Source organism: Pelophylax lessonae (genome assembly GCF_965119305.1).
Source record: "Pelophylax lessonae genome assembly, chromosome: 6".
NCBI lineage: Eukaryota > Metazoa > Chordata > Amphibia > Anura > Ranidae > Pelophylax > Pelophylax lessonae.
The window spans coordinates 165,849,654-165,866,926 of NC_138773.1; the positions used below are offsets into that span (position 1 = coordinate 165,849,654).

Genomic DNA, 17,273 nt, shown 5'->3' on the forward strand with positions numbered 1-17,273 from the left:
TAACTTTATTTTGACATAGCTTCAGTCCTAATGTTAGTTTTGCCAGTGCCAGGTAAATCCTAAAACACCTCTCGCTTTTTCTGAAAGAACCCTCCCACGTCCTGAATATGAGTAGTAGACAGGTTCTTTGATATCCTAACCTTGGTTTTATCTTTTGTTAGTGACACTTTAGTGTTGCTTTCTGAAGCCTCTAGTGTAATAGCAGGTGTGTGCTGTGTTGGGCTTATATTTTTGAGAATGACAGTGCTGCTCTCCAAAGCAGCTGTTCAGAACATCACAAGAAAAATGTTACTGTACTTGCTCTCGTTCAAAAAAGCAGGCAGTTGGTATTGGGTGGGTACTGGGCTCAGTAGCTTTTTCTGGCAGAGGGTAGGCACAGGGCTTGCATGAATATGGAGGGCTGCAGTGTAAAGGGCTTGGTGCTCATTGGTGGCTGTAACTTCCCCATGGGAGCACCAAGTACATTAAGCTTAAGCCTGGGATGGAGCTACAAATCACACTGACAGAAATAAAAACATATTTTTATTTAAAAGCCATTCCACAGATTGAATGAGAGCAAGTGCAATATGCACAGAACGCTACCTACGAAAAAGACTCTCACTTGATATTAATAAAGCAATTTTACACAACTGGATCTACTGTGATTCCCCCCCATCCATCATTATGACTTTTTTTTAGATAAACTATGATTTTCATTTCAAAATGGAATACATCAAGGCATCTCTTAAAGTGGGAGTAAACTCCCATCTACGACAAGCTTATCTATAGGTAGTGTAAATATCTCCTTAAATGTGCAACGTTTAGGAGATATTTACTGTACATGCAGCTGGTGATGTCACCAGTGCATGCACTTTGAATGAACGACCATCTGGGGCATTCCTTCAGAGTCCTGTGGCGCCAACGGCGGCTCCCGTGTTTATGTGCGGGAGTGACGTCATTGCGGCTTTGGATACTCACACAGCTGAAGTCTGCGAACCCAGAAGGAAGACTGGGTGAAGATGAAAGCGGCCTCTAGCGGTGACAACGCATTGCTGGAAGACTTTATTATCAGGTAAGTTTCCCATTATGGCTTTACTTGCAGGGTACAAAAAAAACAGCTTTTACTACCGCTTTACGAAAGAACGACCAACTGATATATTTTGTTAAAATTTTGATTTAAAGTGGGTGGAAAACATTTAAAGTATAAATAAAGACAACTTTTTTTTTTTAGTTTTGGATGGAGTGGAGAGAAATCAGAATACCTGTCAGGTTTTTATTGCGGTCTGTGTCCCCTTTAGGGAGATTCTCCCTCTCTATTGGAAGTGAAGGGAAATCTCCACAATGGCAAAAAAAAAAAATAAACCTGACACGGGTTATAACCCTTCCTTTCTCTATCGAAAATGTAAAAAAAAGTGCCTTTAGTTCTACTTTAATGTAGAACGGTATAATATGTTTATTAGATCAGTGTTTGATTTTCATGAAGTCAAATTCACAGCTGTGTAGTAATTCTGCTGGTTATTTAACTTTAAGTACTGATCCCAAACTTTTTCTGCTGGAGGGAACTCTTTGAATTACAGTACTAGAACATTATTCAGTTAAAAAGGATACTATTTTCGGGGGGCGGAGCCGGCAGCCAGAGCGGATGGCCGTGTGATTCCATCGCTCTGTCTCAGCGGGCTAAATTAAGCAGCACACAGCGTACTTTCAGCTCCTTCACCCTGCCACATCCCTTCCCGAGACTCCGGAGGACAAGATGTCGCAAACAGGCAAGAGAAAGCAAAAGGATCGGCCGAAGAAACTGACCGAATTCTTTTCTCCAGCCGCAGGCCGTTCCTCCCAAGATGGCGCCGGCGCCTGGTCCCGCGCCAGCACCTCGGCGAACACAGCTGCCGATCGGACCTCACAGGCATCGGAGGAGGTAGGAGATAATCACATCCTGACACAGCAGGAACGTCCATCCCCTTTCACAAGCCCTCTAAAACAACGTAGAAAGCTGACAGAGGATGGGGAAGAGCAGGGTCAGGAGGACTCCTTCCTTGAGGAGGGGGAGGCTATGGAGCAGACCATCTCGTATGGGCAGCAGCTAGATTCATACCCCACAACTGGCCAAGCTATCACTGATACAGCCATGAAGGAGATGATGAGAACTCTCAGGGGGGCACTTCAGCAGGACATGAATGCCTTCATGAAAAGCACTAACAGACAGATTGATAAGCTGGGGGACAGAGTGGATTACACAGAACGCAAAATGGGAGACTTTACAGCAGCACATAACGATCTGGTGGACGCTCACTTTGAGTTAGAGGAGGAGCTTAAACAACTGAAATTGAAAGTGGCGGACATAGAGGACAGATCCCGCAGGAACAACGTTAAATTCAGGGGGGTCCCGGAATCTGTTAAGCCTGCGGAGCCATCTTCTTACTTGCAACACCTTATGCAAACTGCACTTCCCTCCCTGACTCCATCGGACCTCATCATTGACAGAGCGCATAGACTGCCCAAACCGTCCTACATTCCAGAAGCGGTCCCAAGAGATGTGATAGCTCGCATACATTTCTACCACGTAAAAGACCAGCTTATGCGTTTCTCAAGACAACACCCAGCTCTCCCAGACCCGTTCGCTGGCATCTCCCTATTCACGGATCTGTCTCAAGCTACCCTGGCGGCCAGACACACCTTGGTGCCTATCACAAAAATTCTCAGAAATCATAAAGTCCTTTATAAATGGGGCTTCCCAGCCAAGATCACAGTGACTGTCGATAATGTATCGCACACCATCTCCTCCCTCCCTAAGGGGTTGGAACTCCTCCGACAATGGGGCTACCTTCCCCGCGAAGACGACCCACCACCTTTACCTCAGCGTAGCCCTTCAAGCAGACCAACCACTTCCCGTAATGCGGCTAAATGAGAACGCCTTATATGGGGTACATAACCACCCATACTCACCCTCCGGTGACTTCTACTGGCTTTTACGTCTAGCTTCCGGAGTCGCCCACTGGACCACACCTAAGTTCTGGCAGGGCCACTGCACGCCCGCTGTGCGGTTCACTGGTTTTGTTCCCTCCCTTGGAACCGGTGCGGGATGACCCGCATACTTGTTGGAACTTTTCCTTTTTTGTTTCCTTTTATTTTTCTTTTGGTTTGGCCCCTTTTTGGGCTCTTGCAGTCTTCCTTCACTGAACCCCCCAGGTCTAGAATAACTTCCTTGAATACGGTTTTTCACACTGGACCTGGTCTGGGTCTCCTTACCCCCTTGATGGCTTCCCCTTCCCTCACCCTCCCCGGCACTTCCAATGTTATTTATGCCAGCATTTTCTTCCACCGCCATGTCCATTAGACTAATGTCACTAAATGTTAGAGGACTCAACAGCCCCTTCAAGCGTAAATCTCTATGGAAAACGGCTTTGGAACACAAATGCGACATCATTTGCGTCCAGGAAACCCACTTTGCGAAGGGCAAAGCCCCGAACTGCTCCCATCGGAAATTCCCGCATGTTTTTTCTGTGAATCATACTGCTAAAAGAAACGGGGTTTTGATAGCAATTAGAGATACTGTTTCTTTTAAGCTGATTGCCTCGGAAGAAGACTCTATAGGTAGAACCCTGCTGTTGATTGCTGAGGTGAATGGTAAACTCTACACTATAGTAAATATCTACGCTCCAAACAAACATCCCTTGAAATTTGTGCGGAAAACCATCACATGGGCGAGGAAACTGGCTAAGGGAAATTTGATATTTTGTGGGGACTTCAACGCTGTCATGAATGTAGACATGGACTGCTCTTCAGCGGGACGGAGGCGTAGACCTAACATGGGCCCCCTCTGTGTTGAGGAGAGGCTATATGATCCCTGGCGTTCTCTCCGCACCTCTGAAAGGGACTACTCCTTTTATTCTACAGTACATAATAGTTATTCCAGGATTGATATGTTTTTGACTGACAAATTTCTTTTACAAAAGATTCCTAGAGCGGACATCCACTCCATCACGTGGTCGGATCATGCCCCGGTCACGATAGATGTGGTGGATGGTCCGGTCAGAAACTGTGCTCCGGTATGGCGCAACAACACCTTTGTCCTGGCCCATCCGGAGTATAGTGAGGAACTTAAAGTGAAAGTTGCGGAGTATTTCAATCTTAATGATAATGGGTCTACATCTCCTGAAATCACATGGTGCGCGCATAAAGCGGTGGCTAGGGGTTTATTAATCCAACAGACGGCTAGAGATCGGAAGAGGAAAACTGCTCACATAACACACCTACAATCCCAAATAGCTCAGCTGGAACAGCAACACAAAAAAGATGCATCTCCACAAACAAATATCCTGAAACAACTCACAGACCTTAGAAATGACTTAAAAAATACCCTTCTATCTGATTACGACACCTACTTTAAGAGATTAAAAATGTCTTGGTACTCACAAAGCAATAGAGCAGGCAAACTCTTAGCTTCTCAACTTAAAAAGCAACGTGTAAAATCTCACATCTCACTCATTAAACATCACAAGACGGGCGCAACCTTTTGTAATCCGAAAGAAGTGGCTAACGTCTTTAAAGACTACTACAGCTCCTTATACAATCTAAGAGACGACCCTGACACATACAAACCAACACCTAATGACATTGACTCCTTTCTACATGCCCTGAAACTTCCCTCCATCGACGAAGACTCTTTACAAACACTGAACGCCCCTATTTCCCCAGAAGAAGTTCTAGAGGTCATAAGATCTCTTCCTCTACATAAATCCCCGGGCACTGATGGATTCTCCTCGGAATACTACCAATTACTGGCCCCCATCCTCACCCCGCACTTAGTTCGACTATTCAATGACGCTCCCAAAATTGGCAAATTTCCAAAAGAAATGTTACAGGCGACAGTAGTCACTATACCCAAACCAGGGAAATCGACAGACTCCCCCCTAAACTTTAGGCCTATTTCTTTACTCAATGTTGATCTTAAAATTTATGCAAAAATATTGGCAAATAGACTCCTATACTGCACATCATATCTTCTGGGTCTAGATCAAGTCGGGTTCGTGAAGGGCCGGCAGGCCCCTGACGGTACTCGACGTATGATAAATCTACTGACTGCTGCTGAAGGGTCAGGAACTCCAACGGTTTTCTTAGCCCTGGACGCTGAGAAAGCCTTTGACAGGGTCCATTGGGGATTTCTTGACAAAACCTTGACTACTTTCGGATTCAGAGGCTTCATCCACTCTGCAATCATGGCATTGTATTCTAACCCTTCGGCGAAAGTATTAACGGATGGAATCCTATCTGACTCTTTTGATCTTTCAAACGGCACTCGCCAAGGCTGCCCATTATCCCCGATAATTTTTTCCCTAGTAATTGAACCACTGGCGGAAGCAATTAGGAGCAACCCCAACCTCCAAGGCATTAAAATAGGTCAGACGGAACATAAACTAGGACTATTTGCAGATGACATAATTATCACTATGACATCTCCCCTTGCATCTCTACATGAGCTTCAATCCCTTATTCGATGGTTTGGAAATGTATCTTACTATAAAGTCAACACAAGCAAATGTTTTGCTCTTCCGATCTCAATCCCGGCTTCCGAAGTATGTAAGCTTAAATCAGTTTTTCCATGTAATTGGGAAGCACCTTCCATCACGTATTTGGGTATCCAACTTACATCTCCGGTATCTAGACTATATGAATGCAATTTCCTACCCCTTTTGTCTAAAATAGGAGAAGAGTTCTCCCACATTGGAAAAGTACACCTCTCCTGGTTAGGAAGGATCGCTGCATATAGAATGCAGGTTCTCCCAAAGCTTTTGTACTATTTCAGGACCCTCCCGATCCCTGTGCCACAAATCTTTTTTAATAAACTAGCCTCGTCATTAAGAAAGTTCATTTGGAACGGCAAACCTCCTAGAATAGCCATGTCTACATTATACAAACCCCGTAGGTTTGGTGGAGTAGGTCTTCCAAATGCCCAAGCCTATTACAATGCAACTTTACTATCGCAGACGCGATACTGGTTAACGGCACAAGAGGATAATTTATGGAACCAAATAGAACGTAAATTCACCCCAGGTCATGATCTTTATGCCTTACTGTGTGCGGCCACCAAACGCCACAATGTGAACATTCCTGCCTTCCCTACGGTTCAAGCCACCATTCTGGCATGGACAAGAATTATAAAAACTGATTTTACTGAAGAAGTATGTGTGCATATTCCCACCCCTCTAGCAGCCTATGATCTCCTGATTCCAGGTGTGTCGACCCTCAATTGGAGGAAGCGTGGCTTCCGATTTCCTGGCAACCCTACCCACCCCGACTCTGCTAGTGACCTACTGACCGAATATCAGATAGCTGCTTTTGATCGCTCCCACAAATCCCTGAATACCCTGTTCCCGAAAATACTATGGCACTATCTCTTGAATAAAGGCAATTCCCAGGCGAAGGGGATCTCGATCTGCTATCGCTTTTACAATTACCACCACCCTTTCCGTAAATCCCCTACCATTCTGAGATGGGAGGATGCCTTACAACAATCCTTCTCGGTTGCACAATGGCTGAGGGCTTTTAAAACCAACTATGCATCCTCGGCATGTGTGGACCACTGGGACAACTCACAGAAACTTCTGCATAGGTACTATATGACTCCTACTAGACTTAATGCCATTGACCCAAAGTGCTCTCCCCTTTGCTGGCGTGAATGTCAGGAAAGAGGAAATCTGCTACATGTCTTCTGGAGCTGCCCAGTGGTTCAACCATTATGGAAAGAGGTCTTCATTTGGGCATCTTCATTGTTGGGAACCAACCTCCCCCCTTCCCCGGCCCTCGCACTTTTTAGCCTGGGTCTAGAGGACCTCCCTCCTAGCTCCAGAAAAGTTCTGGCTCATATTCTATTTGCAACAAGAATTACAATTGCTGCTAAGTGGCGAGAAGCCTCCTCTCCCCACTTGACGGCAATTAAAAACAGGGTGTCCACTCAATGTGAGATGGAAAAATTGTTGGCGTTTAAGAACTGCAGAGCGGCCACCTTTCTGAAACAATGGCAGGTCTGGTTAAATCATTCCTCTAACATATTATAGCTACTCTGATAAATGTGATAATATACATGTAAATGTGAATTTTACCTAAGCATATTGGAAGTGCCCCCCCTCCCCCCCCCCCTTTCCACTACTTCCCCTTATCCTCCCCTCCCCCAAACCCTACTTAACTCCACGTCATAACTCCTCGGCCGAGGTCTCTTGTATAGGTAGTGGCGACACCTATGCAACTGTGTGGTGTAAGTCTGGTCCAATCCCTCACAGTTTGCACCCGTTAGGGGTGAGGGCTTTGGGCATTTAAGTGCACTCAGGTAGACCCGCCCAGGGGAAATAGGTAAGAGCGGTAGTTCCTATATTTGTTTTTTTTTTTTTTTTGGATTATGTGTTATACTATCATTCAACTGCCCCGAGACAGTTGAGCCATTTACTGCATAGCCAGTTTAGATGTCTATATTCGGTAACAAAGTACCCATCGCTGGCTCTTAAGCTATTGAAAGAATCTTATTGCTTAATGTTGATGTTCTGTATAACCCTGATATGCCGTTAACGACCTACTGTAACTGTTTCTGTTATTTTATGTAAAGTTCTTATCCTGTGTATATGGATCTACGGCTATGTGTTTATACATGCTTGTATTTTTCTTTTCTTACTTAAATAAAAATTTATTGAAACAAAAAAAAAAAAAAAGGATACTATTTTCTGAGAGCTGAATTTTTTCTCCGTGTTCATCATAAATCTCCAGACCATTCAGTCCGATGTAATATGGGTCTCCCCAACTGGTGAGCAGCTGAAATTGGAAAATAACTGAAAGAAGCATTAAGGAAAAGTTTGTTTGGAAGTAATACATTAAAAAGAAGCCTAAAATAACCTGGATTTAAACTACAACAAAGATAAATCATAAAGGCAGTCTTCTATTTGGAACATTAATTTCATTTAATGTTTTTCCTTAGGACTCATAACCCAACAAACCGCAAAAGAACATATCTGTCCGTGAAATCATTTCACATTCATATAACTTTATTCGATCATTATAAGCCAACTTGCACCTTATGCAATATATCAACAATGCTCAAATGACAATGTGATAAGGAAAAGAAAATTATGTTTCAATTTGCAATTATGTTGCAAATGCTTTATCGTTTTATTATAGAGTATCACTGCTTCTGGTGCTGCTGCCCATAAAATCAACACTTCTCATTTCAAGCACCATTTGCAATGATCAGGCTGCTTGTGGGTTGCTTGTTATGAAATCTCAATACAAGGTAGTCCTGATAGCTTTCTGTGTCTTCTCACCCCTCCTTTTCCTTGGTCCATATTTACCTTCTTCAGTGGCTTCAACTTCTCGAGCTGTCTGCAGACTGGTCAGTAAAAATATAGTGCTGAGTTGCCCTACTTGCGCACAAGTCCCATAAACTTGAATAAAACACAGTACCTGCTATAGGGATATGGAATAGGCACAGGTAGCCTGGTACTAACTGTAGTATTAGATTTTTAAATGTATATACAGATTCAGATTCAGTGGTTCTAAACAAAAGGATACAGCCACAAGGCATCAATGGTGCTTCATAATCCATGGTGGTTGGCACTGTGCATTTTAAATAGCTAAAAAAGAACAAATTAGCTTTTAGCATGGAATACACTTAAACAATATTACTGTTAAGATTCAGCTTTTGTATAGATATAATGTGCTACATATTTGCCAGAATCCTTGCAATAAAGCCAGAGTTTCTGCAAAGTGGCATTTAAACAAACTATTTAGCATAAAAAGCAAGAAATTCTCAAATCCAGAAAACAAACTGACAGAAGATATATTTCTGACTGTTACCTGCATTGTTTATCACACTGACGTTCTGTCACATAGTCAACAAAAAGAATCTCTTGAGCAAAATCAAAGTGACAGTTGCCAGGACCCTTCCGAATCAGAAATCCCTGAGGTGGGGAAATGCAGCATCCATCAAGAGTTACATGTACAATTTGTGCCTAAATGAAAAACTCTTGGTTAGTCAGAAAACCAGTAAAATTGTAAACAAATGTTAGAAAACGAATATATTTTTCAGTATTTACATTATGTATTAATAGTACAGCATTGAAAAATTTCCTGCAGTCTGGTTATTGCATCTCAGTGCTGCTTCAAGCGGCGTTCCACCCTAATTTGCATCCAAATCTGCATGTGCTGCTGATCACTCCGCCATTCCCTTTTGGATAGGGTCATTTTTTTTTTTTCTAATATATATAAGTATCTTTTCTTCTAAAAAAAGATCCACTTCCATCCAAACCCAACTGCGGCAAAGTACATCATATCCTTTTTCGCAATGGCTCCTGGGATATCAGTGTAAGCAAACCCAGGAGCCAATGGGGGCATCCTCCGCGGCTAGCATCGCGTTACTTCTAAACCAGAAATGACATGATGCTAGGCTCCATTGCTACGGCCATGATAAAGTCCCACTGTACATGCGTAAGATCGGGAGGTGCTTGCTGGGTAGCCAGCAGCACCTTATCCCAGGAGAGACTCCTAGTGGGCTTCAGATGCCCACACTCAGGATGGACACTTGCTGGATCAGAAGGCTACAGTGAGTACTAACACTTATAATGACACAGAAAATGCTGACATATGCAGCATATGCCGATTTCCAATACATATTTGGCGACTATCACGGGGGTGATTTAAAAAACAAAAAGTCTGAAACTGGCTGGAATTCCGCTTTAACTCTGCAGCCTTTTTCCAGCCATTTCCTGTCCACATGCATACACTTTAGCGATGGTTGCATAGCTATTCTCAAAGTGGGATTTCTGATAGTGAAACCAATGGACCAAGAGTGTGCAATCAGTGTAAAACCTGCCCCCTGTTGTTGCCATTGGAAGCCTGTGTGACAACAAACAAGCACAAGTGGGGAACAGGAGCAGATCATTTTTACACTATAACAGGTGGTGCTTCAAAAGGGACCTCCATGGAAGGATCACCAGGTATTATTTTAATGAGAGATGCAGATTTAAAAATGCTTAATTTTGAAATTACAATAACATGTTAAAGATTAGATGAAGGTTTAGTGATTGAGGTTTTATGTATTTAAAGAACATAAATGAAGTCCTCCATGAGGTCCACTGACCTGATGATATGCAGGATCAAAACGTATACATTAATTTTTTTCTTAGATTATACATTAGTCTCTAAATAAACACAACTCCCTTGATAACATAGGGTAAAGATCAAGGGCCAAAGGTATTAAATATCCCACGGTGCTTCTGACGAAATATAGAAACTGCAGAAAGCACACAACTTTACCAATATAGTTGGCAGTTCAAGGCATTACTTTGACCCATTAAAGGTTTACTCCTCAACATATATATATTATGTTGATTGAACTTTTTTCACTTGCATCTGCTGCTGTAATATTATGTTTTACTGTACACTCAATATAAAAATGCATTACCCCTCTATATGTGTCTTCAGGGGACTTATTGTAATTCCAGAACCGCAGTCCAGCAATAGTTTCAGCTTTATCAAAGTTAATAGTTATAGTGTGATTTTCTCCACTGGTAAATGGAATCAGCCACATGTGAGAATCTTCAGTGGTTATTTTTACATCATCGATGAGCCTAAAAAAGAAAATGTAAGTTTGTACATTTTAAGGTTTTTCTTTTTTTACATACAGTGCCTTAAAAAAAGTATTCACCTAACTAGGAAGTGTTCATGTATTTTGTAGTAAATCAATCTTGATTTTATTTTTTTTTTTAAAGTTAGCGGAGTATTTTCTTTTTTTATAAAAAAAACAAGAACACACCATAACACCATCTTGAATATGGCATCCCTAACTTATTACTGGTACAGCCAATTATTTTCCAAAATCACATAACTAGTTAAATCAAAATTACCATTCTATAATCAAGGGATTCCAACTAATTAAGTACTCATATACTGTATATGGAAGGTTCCGTTTCTGGTAAGTCAGTATTATGGCATAACTTAAACCATCAAGCCATAAAAATGCTACAAAGTAAAGTTTATACATACTTGTCTAAGGTCCTGTAATCTTCTTCATAGTCAGGAAGTATGCTCAGGTCTCGAGGTGATGCAGATATTATGTTTATATTTAAAGGTAATGCTTCACCATCCAATCCCACAATTTCAAGTCCTGTAAGTCCAAGGTAATGCAAGTCTCCCCATGTCATTGTAAAATTCAACTGAAGACCTTAGTAATACAAAAAAATTAAAATGTCAATTTAGTTAGTTCATTCACTATTCATTCATTCACAGGCTGCTGTATAAGCAACAAAACTTGCTGACAGACTCTGGCCAGTGGAATGGGTGATATTCATTGATACCAAAAAGTAAAATCACTACACTAAAAAAACACATGTATTACTCTTCTTTGCAGAACTGCTAAAGTTCAGTTAAATCTGATGGTGACCATTTGTGTATTGCAGTCTTCAAGCCATTCCACATATGTTTATTAGGGTTTAAGTCTGGGCTCTGACTAGGCCATGTAAGGACATTCGCCCTTTTCTCCTTCAACCACTATGTGGTCATTTTTGTTGTGTGCTTTGGGTCATTGTAATGTTGGAAGGTAAACCTTCTTCCCATTAGGAGCAGGCAGCAGATTTTCCTAAAAAATAAAATGGTATTTTACCCCATCCATTTTGCAGTCTATCCTGATAAGTGCTTCAGTTCCTGCTGCGGAGAAACACACCCCTACCATGATATTACCACCTCCATGCTTTACTGTAGAAATTGTGTTATTTGGATGGTAGGCTACATTGGATTTCCACCAGACATATGGGTTTGGTGTTGAGGCCAAATATTTCAATTTTAGTCTCATCTGACCATAATGACTTTCTCCATATGGCCTTGGAATCTTTAATGTGTGTTTGGCAAAGCTCAGTCATGACTGCATGTGGCTTTTCTTGAGGAGTGGATTTTTTCTTGCAACCCTCCCATACAAGCCACATTTTCTGGAGAATTTTTGATATTGTTGTCACATGCACAAATTCACCACTGTCATAAAATCCTGAAACTGCTTCAGAGTTGCTGTAGGCCTCTTGGTAACCTCTATGACCTGTTTCTTCCTGGCTTTTTCATCCAGTTTGGAACAATGTCCTGGTCCAGGGAGGGTCTGTGTTTTACCAAATACCTTCAACTTCTTTTTTACTTCACTGTGCTTCTAGACATTGATAAAACCTTTAAAAACCTTTAAGTGTTAACCTTTAAAAAGTGTTTGTATTCATCTCCTGACATTTGCCTGTGCACAACTTTATCCCAGAGATCTTTAGACAGTGTCTTGCCAACCCATAGTTGTGTGTTTGCTTCAGTTGCACTACTAGGGACTAAAATTTTCCAGGAGAGCTCTTTTCATGCTGAACTTATCAAAAAAATCACAGCTAAAAGTCAAATGGCTGAAGGATTCAGCCTTCAAACAATATTAAAAAGCCAGCACAAAAAGACATGCATAATTGAGCTTCAGCCTACAGGGCCTGTGTAGGGAATTTGCAGGTAATTTATAAACTCCTCACCACACACCATACAGTCTATTCTGAACTGAGATACATGTGCTTGTTAAGGCATGTGTAGTGATTTTCTGTGTACTATTGTGGACACACTATATTGTCAAAAGTATTGGGACACCTGCTTTTACACGCACATGAACGTTAATGGCAACCCAGTCTTAGTTTATAGGGTTCAATATTGAGTGGGCCCATCCTTTGTAGCTATAACAGCTTCAACTCTTCTGGGAAGGCTACTCACAAGGTTTAGGAATGTGTCTATGGGAATGTTTGACCATTCTTCCAGAAGCGCATTTGTGAGGCCTGGCACTCAGGTAAGAAGGCCTGGCTCACAGTCTAATTAATCCCAAAGGTGTTCTATCGCGTTGAGGTCAGGACTCTGTGCAGGCCAGGCAAGTTCCTCCACCCCAAACTCGCTCATCCATGTATTTATGGACCTTGCTTTGTACACTGGTCCAAATCATATGGTGGAGGGGAGATTATGGTGTAGGGTTGTTTTTCAGCGGTTGGGCCTGGTCCCTTAGTTCCAGTAATGGGAACTTTTAAGGCATCAGCATACCAAGAAATTTTGGACAGATTCATGCTCCCAACTTTGTGGGAACAGTTTGTGGATGGCCCCTTCCTGGTCCAACATGACTGCGCACCAAAGCAAGGTCAGAGCAGAGCGGGCGGGTGACAGGTTCAGGTCTGCTCAGTTTATGCAGATCGGACATGGACAGAGCCCGCTCTACTCTCTGGGGAGCCAGGTGTATATGTACTCTGCTCTCTATTTACACCCGACTACCTCCGATCCGATCCTCCTAGATAGAGTAGGATGGATCCCCTATTGTTTGTTTTTAGCAGACTGGATCAGACGTAGGTAGGTGTAAACAGGCACAAGCCCGGGTGCACCCGCCGGCCCATAGGGGTGAATCAGTTTTTCACACAGACCTGATCGGAACAGTCGTGTGAAAGGAGCCTTAGAAATAAGACCTAGTGTTTACTATATTACCTCTGGTATACAGAGATAACTAAAACAGTAGATATACTTTAAATTACAGGACAAGTTGACAGATTAGTTATACTTTAAAAGAACTATAATAATGCTCTTTGATAAAATTCCTAAAACACCCTGACCTCATAAGCTTCTGTAGAGGATATATAAAATTGTAGAATTCAGAAGGGCAGGCAGTTTGAATAACTCTATTTTACATTTACCTGCTAAAACTGTGTAAATTGCAAATATTAAGGACTTTATTTAAAAATGCAAAGGCTATTGTGCAAACTGTATTGAGCAGTCGGCTCATGCATCTAGTATAGGTAGTCTCTTCCTAAAAACTGCAGCTTGGAAAGTGTGGACGTGAGGCTGGATGACAGCTTAGTTGTGGAAGTGGAAACCAACAAGATGTCAGAGAGCTTCTGTGGGATGCAGAGCAGACCAGAAGTGACATCATTGGCATGACCGGGGCAGAGCTATGCATTTTAAGGCCTCCAAAGGCTCTTTCTCAAGCTAACCTTAGAATTTTTTTAGCTCTGTACAGTTAAGTAGTTGCTCCTATTAGTTTTAAACTGTTAAATCTGAATTCCTGGAACAAATACTTTCATTCAAAGCGGAAATCTAGCTTTTGATACTCTTTATATAGTTTGTTGGGGCCGAACAACTAAAATGTGAGGCCGCTAGATTTGCGGTATAAACTGTATGTAGTTGAGGCTACATACAGCATATCGCACTGTGTTCCGGGTTTGAGCCGAGACTTCCTGTCTCATACTCAGAACACAGTAGAGTCTGGCGCTTCACCATTCAGAGAAAGCGATGTATTCTAGCAATGAATACAAAGCTTCCTCTGGCTAAATCAGAGAGGTGGGGCTGATGTTACAACCTCTGACTCAGCCAATCAGGGGAACCTTTGTATTCATACAAGAAATGCAGCTCCCTTGTAAAAGGTGAAGGCACACTATGACTTAAATCCAATGAGGTTGAAGACATTTCCTGGACTTATCTCTATTATTTATATCTGACAGGTTTACAATACTCCCAGAAGACAGCTATAGCTGTATTTCCTGGAGCCCGATGCTGATCCTTCTAAACCCTGCATCTACAGCAATATAATCGCTGTGCTGCTATGCCCATCCCTCCCCTCCTCCTGCCCAATCACAAAAGCCTTAGCATTATGTGAACACAAATGCTTCTCTGAATGGGAAGCAGAGGGGAGGGGCAGGTATAGCTGCTGTGTGTGCTTCTCCCCTCTCAGATCCAGGCATGTCTCTCCAGCAGAGCAATAAACCTGTCAGATGTAAATAATAGAGGGAAGTCTAGGAGATGTCATGCACCTTCTTGGACTGAACTCATAGTGTGCCTACATTTCTTTACAAAGTGGCTGAATACTTGGAATTCAGCTTTAAGGTCCCATGAAGTCACAGTGGAATGTACAGGTGGAGAAATGTGTGCAACATCCTGCACAAAGGCCTTAACTAAGGAATGAAAGGCCAAAAGCCTTTGAAACAAGACAGCCAGGGCTGAAATTTGCCCCTTGATGGTACTTAAGGCCAGATGCTGGTCCAGATCAGACTAAAGAAAGGACATGAAGTGTCCCATTCAGTACTTTCTAGGATGGGATTTCCTAGACTTGCACCACACAAAGCATGTCTTCCAGGTGAGCCGTGCTAGTAGTGGACTTTCTAGCTTTCAGGAGAGTAGAGGTGAAGGAATTCGATAGAACCCTATCCCTTGGGAACAGCTATTTCTCTATGCCAGTGACCAAGAACAGGATGGTGGTCTGGCCATTGGGACAGAAGGTGTAGGTGATCCACAAGGGCCCAAGGAGAGTTCACCTAGAGTATGAACATGTTTGAGTACCACATCCTCCAGGGCCAGTTTGTTGCAATGAGAATCACTGGATTGCCCTCCATCTCAATCCTTTGGAGCAGACAAGTAGATTAAAATAAACCTATTCCAACCACTAGAGCATCCATTGCGAAGGGCCAAGGGTCCCTTGTAATAAACTTGTCTATATTTTTCTTGAATATGAATGCCAGAAGGTCCACGTCGAGCATTCCATACTTGTGGTAAAGGGTTGGGAAAATCTCCCGGTGCCCAAGATCCAGACTCTATGGTTGAGAAAGTCCTCCTGGAAACCTCCTTGATTTTTGAAGAAGGCTACTTCCTTGGTATTTCCCAACTGGTTTCTGGTCCATTAACTTTGCAGCTGTGAGGTTCAGTGTTGAAGGGACAACCAAGTCGCCATGAGTTTTAGGATGTTGATGGGAAGTTGAACTTCCTCTGATGATCAAGTTCCTTGCATTGAAAAGGCATCCAGGACCCATCCCCAGCAAAACAGACTCACATTAATCATGAGACCGTTCCATGTCTTTGGGAAAAAAATGGATTTTTGTAAAATCTTACCGTAAAATCCTTTTCTCTTAGCTCATTGACAGACGTAGTCCTCGGTGATACAGCCCCTTCGGGTTATGTTGCCTCCACAGGAGCAGGACTAGACAGGAAATTAAAATGCTCTGGCCACACCCTAGGGGCAGTCCCAGAAGGTATATCCTCTCTCTCTCTGCCTCAGCAAATCAGTTATGTCAAAAAGCAGTCTTTAGAGATTTTAACCCAACCCAACTCAAAAACAGAGGGGCGGGGACTACGTCTGTCAATGAGCTAAGAGAAAAGGATTTTACGGTAAGATTTTACAAAAATCCATTTTTCTCTATCGCTCATTGACAGACGTAGTCCTCGGTGATACAGCACCTTCGGGACGTCCCAGAGCAGTATCACAAATGAGGGGTGGGAAAATGGAAATCAAATCCCAATCTAGAAGGCCCAACCGGTGCCAACTAGAAGTTTACAATGCTCATCCTTAATGATGAGACTCAACAAAAAAGAAATTTTTCAAACAGAAAAAAACTCTCGAGGTAGACCACCGGTCTCCTCAAATTGCGGCCTGCAAAACCTTGCGGCCAAATGAGGCATCCGCCGATGCCGTCACATCAATTTTATAGAATTTTGTAAAGGTATGTACCGACGACCAGGTGGCCGCCTTACATACCTGGACCACTGACGCCTGATGGCGAAAGGCCCAGGAAGTACTGAGCGCTCGAGTGGAGTGCGCCCTAACAGGGAACGGAGGACTCTGACCCTTAATAGAATAAGCCTGTACCACCATCTGTCTAATCCATTTGGCAATGGTCGCGGCAGATGCAGGCAAACCCTTTCTGGGGCCATCCGTGATCACAAAAAGTGAATCCGTCTTACGGAATGATTCCGTAGCTTTCAGGTATACTCTGATTGCCCGAACCACATCCAAGGAATGCAACGCATGTTCCCGATGATGCTTGGGCTGAGGACACAAGGAAGGTAGTACAATATCTTCATTCAGATGAAAATCTGAAACCACCTTAGGAAGAAAGGATGGCTTAGGATGAAGTACTACCTTATCCCTATGAATCACTAGGTATGGGGACTGGCATGATAATGCAGCCAGTTCTGACACCCTGCGAGCAGAAGTGATAGCCCCTAAGAAGGCCACCTTCTGGGATAAAGTAAGCAAGGGAATCTCCCTGATGTTTTCAAAGGGAGGTTTCTGTAGAACCGACAAAACTAAATTAAGATCCCAGGGCGGTAAGGGCGCGCGGACTGGTGGAGCCAGGTGCCGCACCCCCTGGATGAAATTCCGCACCAAGGACTTGGTAGCTAAAGGTTTCTGAAAGAAGATTGCTAATGCTGAAACTTGACCCTTGATGGTGCTCAAGGCTAGCTTCTGCTCAACCCCTTGTTGCAAAAAAGCCAATATTCGAGTCACC

At 42.9% G+C, this 17,273-nt stretch overlaps 1 protein-coding gene across 1 annotated transcript in view; it reads right to left on the minus strand.

Moving 5' to 3' along the window:
- The window catches only part of KATNIP (katanin interacting protein), a gene marked incomplete at its 5' end in the record, with an annotated part of 198,564 nt that overhangs the window by 20,751 nt on the left and 160,540 nt on the right, over positions 1-17,273 (minus strand). Inside the window, 5 exon segments of the mRNA XM_082261741.1 lie at positions 7,689-7,799; positions 8,536-8,597; positions 8,821-8,975; positions 10,427-10,592; positions 11,008-11,185. Of these exon segments, the coding sequence (XP_082117867.1) occupies positions 7,689-7,799; positions 8,536-8,597; positions 8,821-8,975; positions 10,427-10,592; positions 11,008-11,185 (672 nt within the window).